Source organism: Leptonychotes weddellii, chromosome 9, assembly GCF_054177405.1.
Source record: "Leptonychotes weddellii isolate Sample4059 chromosome 9, ASM5417740v2, whole genome shotgun sequence".
Classification (NCBI taxonomy): domain Eukaryota; kingdom Metazoa; phylum Chordata; class Mammalia; order Carnivora; family Phocidae; genus Leptonychotes; species Leptonychotes weddellii.
In genome coordinates, this window is record NC_138377.1 from 64,640,132 (window position 1) to 64,650,915 (window position 10,784).

General features: G+C 56.1%; 2 protein-coding genes across 3 annotated transcripts in view; one reads left to right on the plus strand and one right to left on the minus strand.

Annotated features, from left to right (window-relative positions):
• LOC102727827 (myosin-6) overlaps positions 1-6,658 on the plus strand; it is a 14,128-nt gene extending 7,470 nt beyond the window's left edge. Inside the window, exons 12-20 of the mRNA XM_081831834.1 lie at positions 96-261; positions 365-489; positions 1,581-1,889; positions 2,206-2,409; positions 3,556-3,681; positions 3,889-4,164; positions 5,337-5,432; positions 6,117-6,251; positions 6,582-6,658. Of these exons, the coding sequence (XP_081687960.1) occupies positions 96-261; positions 365-489; positions 1,581-1,889; positions 2,206-2,409; positions 3,556-3,681; positions 3,889-4,164; positions 5,337-5,432; positions 6,117-6,251; positions 6,582-6,605 (1,461 nt within the window). The 3' untranslated portion in view covers positions 6,606-6,658. The remainder of the gene's footprint in view (positions 1-95; positions 262-364; positions 490-1,580; positions 1,890-2,205; positions 2,410-3,555; positions 3,682-3,888; positions 4,165-5,336; positions 5,433-6,116; positions 6,252-6,581) is intronic.
• Positions 6,659-8,810: 2,152 nt separating this feature from the next.
• The window catches only part of CMTM5 (CKLF like MARVEL transmembrane domain containing 5), a 2,833-nt gene continuing 859 nt past the window's right edge, over positions 8,811-10,784 (minus strand). For both annotated transcript variants that reach the window (XM_031033854.1, XM_006738630.3), the window contains 4 exons: positions 10,020-10,172; positions 9,484-9,576; positions 9,194-9,278; positions 8,811-9,093 (listed from right to left, as the gene is read on the minus strand). In XM_031033854.1, coding sequence (XP_030889714.1) covers positions 9,080-9,093; positions 9,194-9,278; positions 9,484-9,576; positions 10,020-10,172 — 345 coding nt within the window. In that variant the 3' untranslated portion in view covers positions 8,811-9,079. The remainder of the gene's footprint in view (positions 9,094-9,193; positions 9,279-9,483; positions 9,577-10,019; positions 10,173-10,784) is intronic.

The following is a 10,784-nucleotide window of genomic DNA, read 5'->3' on the forward strand; positions in this document are numbered from 1 at the left end:
AGGGGCCTGGGCATGCCCTGGAGAGCCGGGGGAATGGGAGATGGGGGTGTGCTGGGGTAGGGGTTGGGGCCGTGCAGTGAGCCGGGTCCCCACAGATCCTGGCCGAGTGGAAGCAGAAGTATGAGGAGTCGCAGTCAGAGCTGGAGTCCTCGCAGAAGGAGGCGCGCTCCCTCAGCACAGAGCTCTTCAAGCTCAAGAATGCCTATGAGGAGTCCCTGGAGCATCTGGAGACCTTCAAGCGGGAGAACAAGAACCTTCAGGGTGCGCTGAGGCCGGAGAGGCCGGGGAGGGGCTGGGGGCAGGGAGGGCCACACTGGAGCAGGGAGAGCTCAGGCTTTGAGCTTTCTGGCCCTCTGACCCCCAGAAGAGATCTCCGACCTGACCGAGCAGCTGGGAGAAGGAGGGAAGAATGCACACGAGCTGGAGAAGGTCCGCAAGCAGCTGGAGGCTGAGAAGCTGGAGCTGCAGTCAGCCCTGGAGGAGGCTGAGGTGAGCCTGGCTCTGCCTGTCCCCCTACCTCGTACCCTCTCCTACCCACGCACTCTTGTCTCTGACTCCCCACTCTCCTTCACCCGAGGGTGACACTGACCCTCAGACAAAATTTATTAGCTCCTTTTTCTCAGTCTACCCACTAACCTGATACCCATGACTGCCTCCAAAGCCAAGGTCTGCACCAAGGAAAGCATCACAGTCTGATCATAGGCCAAAAGGTTATGTTTAGAAAGTTGAAATATGGCCATCATAATAACCCCTCAGACAGTAGGTAGGAGTGTGGGCTTCAGAGTCAAGCAGATCTGAGTTTGAAACTTGGCTTCAGGGGCGCCTGGGTGGCTCAGTGGGTTAAGTGTCTGACTTCGGCTCAGGTCATGATCTCAGGGTCCTGGGATCGAGTCCCACATCGGGCTCCCTGCTCAGTGGGAGCCTGCTTCTCCCTCTCCCTGCCACTCCCCCTGCTTTTACTCTCTCCCTCTGTCAAATAAATAATAAAATCTTAAAAAAAAAAAAAAAGAGAAAGAAACTTGGCTTCAGGACCTCCACTGTGTCATTGGGCAAGTTTCTTAACCTCTCTGTACCTTAGTTTTCTTATTTCTAATGGAATGAATTGTACATACCCAATAAGATTTTATGCATGATTGTTACTAAGATTAAATGAGGTCACAAACTTAAGCACTTAATACGTATTTGCTATTGTTACTGTTCATTTGTAGAGAACCTAGGGAGAGCCCTGAGTTTCGGGGCTTCTAACTTTTTTCACTGAAGGGTAAGTGACCCAGAAAACAAAAATAAAGTTTGGAATATGTGGTCATAAAAACCTCCCCCTTTTCTATGATACTTAGAAGGTCAGGATTGTGCAGTGTTAGTATTAGAGGGTCTTGGCACTTGTGAGGTCCAAGCCCTTTCCTTGACAGAGGAAACCCAGGGCATCCTGGGATGCAGGTCCCACCTTCTGCATCTTTTCCCAGACCTTCTTCTCCAAGCCGTAGTCCTGGCTGATACCCTGCCTCTCCTTGGCCTCCCTCCCCACCTCGCCCTGCGCCCTGACAGTCTGCCTCCGACCCTCTCTCCCCACCCCCTCCCAGGCCTCCCTGGAACACGAGGAGGGCAAGATCCTGCGGGCCCAGCTGGAGTTCAACCAGATCAAGGCTGAGATTGAGCGGAAGCTGGCAGAGAAGGACGAGGAGATGGAGCAGGCCAAGCGCAACCACCTGCGGGTGGTGGACTCGCTGCAGACCTCCCTGGACGCGGAGACACGCAGCCGCAATGAGGCCCTGCGGGTGAAGAAGAAGATGGAGGGTGACCTGAACGAGATGGAGATCCAGCTCAGCCAGGCTAACAGAATAGCCTCAGAGGCCCAGAAGCACCTGAAGATTGCCCAGGCCCATCTGAAGGTAACAGAAGGTGGGACTCTCAGAAGGGAGCTGCCCACAGGTCTGGTGAGGGCCCTGGGCTAACACATACGAGAAAGTGGGAGCCACTTACCTCCTCTACTTGGAGGCTTGAGGAAAGAGAACTGATCAGACCCCAAGCAAGTCCTGGACCAGCCCAGTACCCGGGCCTAGAGAATAGACGAGGGGATGTGCCCCTTGGCCCTACACTTGACGGAAGGTTTGTGAACATGGCATCGGGTGCATCAGACCCCGAATGGGAAGCCCTGATGGGATGGGTGCAGCTCTCCAACATGCTTCCTCCCCCCGCCCCCACCAGGACACCCAGGTCCAGCTGGACGACGCGGTCCGCGCCAACGACGACCTGAAGGAGAACATCGCCATCGTAGAGCGGCGCAACAACCTGCTGCAGGCGGAGCTGGAGGAGCTGCGGGCCGTGGTGGAGCAGACGGAGCGGTCTCGGAAGCTGGCCGAGCAGGAGCTGATCGAGACTAGCGAGCGGGTGCAGCTGCTGCACTCCCAGGTGAGGCGCTCAGGGGCCACGCAGAGAAACCTGCAGAGGGCCAGAGCCTAGCACGCCTCCGGAAGTTCTGAACCAGGTGCCCTGAGTGAGCATGTCCAACCGGGATGGCAAATTACTTTGTCTCCTGGGCCATCCCTCCTCTGCTAGTTATGGCACCGCCTTGAGAAGGGGGCCTACACTCTGAAGCTAATGGTTGCTGATGTCCACCGAAGTCACAGGCCTGGGAGTCGTGGATTGCTTGCTGTAATTTGGCATCCCTGATCTAGAGGACAGCTCCAGCTTGCTCTGTAAAGATGAGATCCAGGGAGTTTAAAGAAGTACAAATGCATCCACGTGCAAACCAAACTCTCGGTGGAACACCACTGTTCCGCAATCCCATACACCCAGTCACCGGCTGTTCTCCGCAGTGAGTTTTTGTGTCCATCTTACGGCAGGGTCCCATGGGGCTTTTATCGGTAATCTAGTACGTGTGGGAATGACGTCATGCACTGACGCCGTCCCCTCTTCCTTACTCCACTACATTCTTTTTGTAACTATAATCATTTCCAGGATATTGTCCTTGTAAACAAAGTTGTTCCCATTTTCCTGGGAATGTTTTCATGCTCCTGAATAGACACATTACTAAAGATGTCAGAAGTAGAACTGTAGACCTTTTGCTGCTTGAAGTCCTTCTTCAGAGCTGAGTAATTTTAGATATAACATCTAGAACATATCTGTTTTCATAGGAAAAGGAAAAGCAGATACAAAACATGGAATATACAATAACAAAGGTACAACAAATAAACAAGGAATAAACAAAAGCAAGACTTTTTTTTTTAAGTGACTAGTTTTTTGGGGAGCCTAGGTGGCGCAGTCTGTTAAGTCTCCAACCCTTAGTTTTGGCTCAGGTTGTGATCTTGGGGTCATGGGATAGAGCCTCATGTCAGGCTCTGTGTTCAGCATGGAGTCTGCTTGGGATCCTCTCTCTTTCTCCTCTCTGCCCCTCCCGCTCGTGCCCACGCGCCCTCTCTCTCTCCCAAATAAATACATCTTTAAAAATAAATAATAAAAATAAATTAAAAATGACTAGTTTTAATTTTCTGTGGATAAAAGTGTAGAATCTAGTAACAAAGTATGTATTTGATAGTTTTCTCTACCTATACCTAGAACACCAGCCTCATCAACCAGAAGAAGAAGATGGACACAGACCTGTCCCAGCTCCAATCAGAAGTGGAAGAGGCGGTGCAGGAGTGCAGGAACGCCGAGGAGAAAGCCAAGAAGGCCATCACCGATGTGAGTGACCGCTCCCCTCCCACCCCCACTAAAGACATGAACAAGGGCCCTGGGTCCCGGCCAAGCCACTGCACCGTGACAAGCCGACTCTTACTGCTGCGTGGGTTGGCGGGCCTCGGGAAACAGACACCAGGCTGGGAAAACGCTGATCCTTGAGGGACAAGGGGCCCTGGGCCCAGTTCTTTTAGACCTCTCTCCTGACCCCAGGCTGCCATGATGGCAGAGGAGCTGAAGAAGGAGCAGGACACCAGCGCCCACCTGGAGCGCATGAAGAAGAACATGGAGCAGACCATCAAGGACCTGCAGCACCGGCTGGATGAGGCCGAGCAGATCGCCCTCAAGGGGGGCAAGAAGCAGCTGCAGAAGCTGGAGGCCCGGGTGCAAGAGCTGGAGAACGAGCTGGAAGCCGAGCAGAAGCGCAACGTGGAGTCGGTCAAGGGCATGAGGAAGAGTGAGCGTCGCATCAAGGAGCTGACCTACCAGGTGTGGGCATGGTGGCTGCTCTGGGGGGCAGTCAAGGGCAGATGTGAAAGCGCTTCCCCTGCCCCACTTCCTGGCCACACAGGCCCCACGCACAGTCACTGTCTGGGAATGCCACTCAACCCCCTGGCACCTACTTCTTGAGAAGCTGTCTTTAGATTAATTTTCTTTCACATTCCCTGGAGTGCATTTGGCTTGAGTCCATGATTTTTTCTAGCGAATGAGAACCTATTTCTACTTCCTGAAAGCTCTTTTAACCAGTGTTTCCTCAGGGTTTTTTTTAAGAACCCAAAGTGTTACCATGAAGGCTTTAGCACAGTCCACAGAACCTTTCTACCAGCCTGAAAGGGAAGAACATAGTATGGCACTTTCAGGATAAAAGTCAGAGATGGGAAAGACTCAGACCTTCCCCTGGAACTTGTGGGACAACAGATAGATGGCCTTAGATAAAGATGATCCCAAAATGTTCTAAGACCTGCACCTGTGTAGCTCAGAGCTTTTGCCCTTGACCTGTTATTTTCACAGTGCGCCTAGGAAGGAAGGACAGAGAAAGGGGGTATTGGTCCCTTTGACAGCTGGATGTGAGAGACATGAGACAGAGCTACAGCTGGAGAGCGGCAGACCTGTTGTGTACATAAGTGGGAGAGGCACCCTAGCACATACAGTGATGACGAGATAGAAATGATCTGGTGACATTAGGGCCAGTGATCCTGGTGCCCAAATCTGCCCAGTGCAATCCACGTATCTGATAGGTTAGAATGGTCTGCCTATGATGGTGCCCCCTTCACCCTGTGGTCCTCATTAGTCCTCTCAGCTCACTCTAAAACCACCGGCTGAGAGCATCGACGGGGCTCCAGGCTGGGGCTGCAACAGCCCCGATAGCTCCATGTTATCAGATGAAGGAATTCCATTTGGTTCTGGGCCCCTTGCCCCACTTCCAGCTTTAGGGCCACAGCCCTCTTTGCTTTTTAGATCCGGACTGAGGACCTTGCTGTGGCCTTTTGACCTACAAGTTGAGGCAGAGCTGGAATCCAACACCCCCCTTCTTTGACCTGGCCCATCGGAGGGAGGGAAGGCAGCTGAGGCCTGGGGAGAAGAGTGACGGATTGAGGGAGGGAACAATGATTGCACTTGCTCCTCCCCCAAATTGGCTTCTCCCATCCATCCACCCCCAGACGGAGGAGGACAAGAAGAACCTGCTGCGGCTGCAGGACCTGGTGGACAAGCTGCAGCTGAAGGTCAAGGCCTACAAGCGCCAGGCCGAGGAGGCGGTGAGTTCATGGTTTTCTCCACTCTGTCAACACACCTCCCATGTGTGAGAATCCATGGGCGTCAGCCCCAGCATGGGAACTAGACGTTTCACGTGTCCGTGTGCTCAGAGCTGGGTCGGGCACTCTGAGCAAGCACAAGCAATGCCTACAGACTGCTGAGAACCCATACCCCAGTAGACCTGAGGGAAGGCAGTGTAGCTGCTAAGCAGGCCACGGGGCCAGACAGTGCTCAAGGCTGGAAGGTGGCCGTGGAAGTGAGCCCAGGAGAGGACCTGACCATAGGGCAGTGGGGAAGACTCTGGGTGGGCAGAAAAGTGTGAAAGTAAGGTGTCGATGAGCACACATGTGCAGGAAACCCCGGAGCTGGGAGCATCTATCAGAGTCCTAGTTGGGCAGATGCAGTGAGGCTGAATTCTGAATGGGACTGGACCAGGCAGCATGTAATTCATCTCAGGCAGTGGGTGGCCATGCAGGATTCTGAATGCTGGCAAGTTGAGGAGGGTGCCAAGCCAGGAACAGGATACCCTTGGCAAGGCAGTTGCAGGAACATAGTAGAGGGGTGAGAGCCCTGAGCCCTGGCTCAGGGACAGGGAATCCCTCAGATTGGGAGGCTGGGAATTTCCACCTCCTCCCCCTCCCCCTGCTGCCTCTCACCTCAGCCTCCCCGTCCCCGAACCCCTGCAGGAGGAGCAGGCCAACACCAACCTGTCCAAGTTCCGCAAGGTGCAGCACGAGCTGGATGAGGCGGAGGAGCGCGCGGACATCGCTGAGTCCCAGGTCAACAAGCTGCGGGCCAAGAGCCGCGACATCGGCGCCAAGGTGGGTCCCTCCTCCGGGGCTCACTAGTCACCCCGTGTCAGCACATCCGCCAACATCAGTGGCCCTCAGAATGGGCACTCCTTACCCTATATGATGGCAGACCTGGGGGTCCCACAGCACCCATACCTGAGAACCCCCTGAACCTCTGAAGAAAGCCCAGTCCCACCCACTAAACTACAAAGGCCCCCAAGTGAGACCCAAGATCCCCGAGGCCAGAACCTCTCCCTCTAAAGCCATCCCCTTTAGGCCCCTGAAAGCCCTAGAGATTCCTCCCCACACCCTACCTCCCTCTTGCCAGCTGGCCCCTCACACCCTTTACTCCCTTCTCAGCAAAAACTGCATGACGAGGAGTGACACCGCCTCAGGAACCCCCCTCTTGCCAACCTGTAATAAACCTGAATGCCGGACTCTGCCTGCGCCCCGTCCTTCCCACCACCGCCGCCAGCCAGCCAGCAGCTGTCTTAAAGCTCCCCAGCAGAGGGAGGCCCTGCCCCTGTGTCAGAGCTGTGGGAGCCCAAGCTTTCCACATCTACAGAGGAGGCAGCCGAGGCCCAGAGAGCCCTGGTCAGGAGGAGAGAAAACAAAGGTACCAGAAGGGTGAGCCAATTCTGTGTGCCGAGAGACAGAATTTTCATGTCAAAGCTGAAGCTCCCCTCCACCTACCCCAGCTCTGGGCTGCAGGGGTTAAAGGCGTCCTGGGACACCCGTTCCCTCCCAGATGAATTTCCCACTGACACCAGGAGAGGCTCAGGGCTCACTGGGGGTGGAGGTTCGTAAAGGGGTTGGTACAGGTCCCATTCTGGCCAGCCCCTTACAAGTAACCCAAAGGGAGTCCCAGGCACAGTCGGCTGGGGCCCAGGTCTGACCTCGGCCTCTGTGGTCAGCGCCTCACTGTGAGGGAATCCTGAGCCTCTGGGGCCAGCTGACACCGAGCCTGAATCAACAGGCTCTGTGGACCAAAGCCAAGCGTTGCTTGTTTCATTTTGGCCTCTCACACGGGCACAGATGGGCACAGGTGCATGAGCAGGTACACACCGTAGATCACACTTCCACTCTCTCTGAGCTCCCACCAGGGACAGTCTAGCCCAGGTTATATGCCTGCCCAGGGGACAGGGCTGGTCCCGGCCCCATTCGGCTCCAGGCAAATCCCTGCCCCCTGCTGGGCTTTATAGCCCAGGTTCTCCTAACTACCTTCTCATCCCTTCACCTGGCACCCCATCTCCTAAACTGCCCTGGCTAAGCCCCTGCTATGCCTCCTCTAAAGCCTTGACCCCACCTCCCCCAAGGGTGGCCAATCAGTGTTGAGAGTGGACTATGCGTAGAGCCCTGAGAATGTTAGCAGAAACCCAGAAAAACACAAAATCCAGTTGGTTCTAGCCCTGGGGAGGCTGCCAGTTCTGGTGAGGAGCCCGGACATGAGGACAGGAAAGTTGGAGAAGTCAGACCCGGACAGACCCACGATTATCACCAAGGGGAGCAGAACCGCTCTACTGGAGTTGCAGGGTTCGGGCAGGGCTTGGGGGCTGGGGCCTGCCTCTGGCAGGAGCACCCCAGAAAAAAAAGGGAAGGTATTTCAGAGCAGGAGCAAACCAGCATTAGAGGGATAGCAAGCCAGCTTGTATGAGCCACTGAGTTAGGCCACGTGGGTGGGCAGGGACATCCCAGCTGCCCCGCACTATCACGGGACAAGCAGGGCTGATTCCTGGGTCGTCGCAGTGCCTGCTCTCCAAACACCCCCAGCCAAACTCTCCCACAGCATTCGCTGCAGGCAGGCATGGCTGTCCTTCACTAGCCTGTCTCCTTCCCAGGCTGTGAGTGCCCAAGGACAGGGCTGCCTGTCACCTCTGAATCCCTGGGGCCCAGCACAGGGTCTGCACACAGGAGATGCTCAGGAAATGTTTGCTGAGGCCCTGGCAAGCTGGGGGAGCGGACCCATTGGTGGAGGGAGCTGGAGATGAGGCTGGGCCATGTTTTTCCTGAGTTAGCGGGAGCTCAGTACTGTATCCTGATCACCTGTAGAGATGTGAGGCAAGCTAGGTTCTCATCCCAGCTCTGTCACAAGTGAAGAGGTCACTTCCTGTAGTTGGGCTTGTTTTCTCTTATGTGAAATGAGGGCATTGGACCAGCTGATGTCTAAGAGCTCTTCCAGAGCCAGCATTTCGGGAAGTTCTGCCCTCATCTGGTGCCACCGGCTGACCTCTCTCCGCTCCTGTCCTCCCCACACCACAAGGGGGAGCTATACACACGCCCCAGGCAAGCACCTGGCTCCAAACCCACTAACAAACCTGTGCGCGCAGGTGGGCACTCACATGGGAAAGGCTTGTGCCTTCTCAGACACAGGACTCTGGGAGCCCAGCCACCAGGCCCACCACAAAGTGACCCGGCACACAGATCGTAGAGCGGAAGTCTGGTGTTGAAGGAAGTCTTCAGCACCTTCAGTCCACTCCCCCTTCCTCATGGCTCAGACCTGGTTGCAGAGGAGGGACCATGACCATTTTTGTGAATACTCCCTGGCTTTCCTGATCTGCCTGATTCCTAGGGAAGAAAAAGACTCACCAGTAGGGTTCGAATCTTTTAATTTGGGAATGACCAGCTTCTTCCTGCCCTCCCTCCCCAAAACACCTCCTTCCTGGTAGAGCTTCATCGGGAGCCAGATCTCAGAGCACTGAGCCCCACAGACAAGTCCCTGGTGACTTCTCAGGCCAGACTCCATCTCGGAAGGCCTGGCTGGGGAGCAGTGGGCTGTGGGCTAGTGAATCCAAAGAAAAAGTGTCTGGGCTGCACTGTTCCTTTTGTCTGGCTGGGCCTAGGAGCCAGGTAGCTCAGGGTCACTGCTGGGCCTCTGTGAATACGGAGCCAGGCCGGGAAGGGCATGTCAGGATCAGGGAACCGTGGCACAGGGTGGAGGGGGCATGTCCTCTCCCCAGAGCACAGACACTCACCCTGGGTGGTCCTGGGAGCCATCTCGGTCCGGTAGATCTTGAAGGCATCGTAGGCAAAGACGGAGACCAGGATGATGCCAAACACCTGTGGGAGCAGGCGCGTAGGCGCGGGGATGACGCAACGAAGGCCGTCGGCCATCACGTACTAGGGAGAGGGAGGTGGGCGGTACGGGGCTCGGTGGGAGCCCAAGCCCCGGGCGCCGGCTTGGGCTTGTGGGGAGGCACCGAGGGTGTGCAAACGCCAGCCAGAAGCCCTTAGGGCCTGGGGAGCTCGGTGGGGCTGGACTCACAAAAGCAGCGATGGCAGCTCCATCCCGGGAGGTCACAGCCGCGAAGGAGACCACCAGGAAGATGATGATGGCACTGACACAGCGGAGGAAGTCCTGGGGGGTGGGGGGGCGGTGCAGGGTCAAAGGGAAGTCAGAGGGCAAGAGAACATCACCCTGAGGTTTTCCAGGCTATTCAGAGGCTTGACCCTCAGGCACTGTGAACCCCTACATGGAGCTACCCCTGGACACGATATAAAGCACTTGAGAGAGAGCCAGGGAAGGGATGCAGGTGAATGCAGAGCGGCCAGGACTAGGAGCCAGGACTCCAGGTGGGGCAGGGCTGGGGCATGCGGGCCAGGAGGGCCAGGGCAGGGGCGGGGTGGGACCTTCGGTGAGTGGGAGGGCATCCCCCTTGTCAGTGCCTCAGAGCTGTGAAATCCGTGTTGGGGCTGGGCCCCATACTGCCCCAGGGAAAGGACAGAGGCTGGGAGGGAAAAGGAAAATTTCGCCTTCAGAGAAGAAAGGGACCAGAATGGTGCGGGGGCAGGGTCCCTCACCAGACAGGGCCAGTTCAGCCGATCGAAGCGCAGGTAGTACTGGGTGGTGTAGAGGAAAAGGAAGGCGAGCGTGATGAAGAACTCCAGCAGCGCTGCGGCCATGTAAGCGGAGATGGAGGCCGTGAAGCAGATGAAGATGATGAAGGTCAGGGCCTGCAGGACCAAGTGTGTGAAGCTTGCCAGGAAGGGGACACAGGCCTGGCCAGATTTTTTGCCTTCCCCTCCTCAGGAACTCCTCCAGGCTGGCCCCCACCACCCATCCTTGGAGGTCTGCCCATCCCTGGTAGCGGAGAGCCACACTCCAGGGCGTTTGCCCATCGAGGGCAGTCTCCAGCTTCCCAGCTCCCCCAGCCCCTGGCTCCCAGCAACCCCAGCAGTTTGACCAAGCTGCACCCCTCCAGGGGGCATCATTCTATGGAACCCACAAAAGAGGTGTCCTGCTGAAGCCCAGGGTACAGAGTGAACACCAGCCCCTGGAGTCACGCCCACAGCAGCCCTGCACCCCAGGAGGGACCCCCATCCCACAGTACTTGCCCCACTCCCAGATTTCTGAAACTCCTCTAAACAAGAACCAAAACAAGGCCTTTGGTTCACACCAAGAGACAACGTTCAGAAGGCAGATGCTCCATTGTGGACTCTAAGGGACCCTTCAGCTCTGGCGATGTCGGTGACACATACTCAGCGAACTTAGGTTGAGACTAAGGTCTTACTAAGTGACAGGGGAAGATTCTGTCCCGAGAGCAGATGTTCACGGGGGGGGGGGGG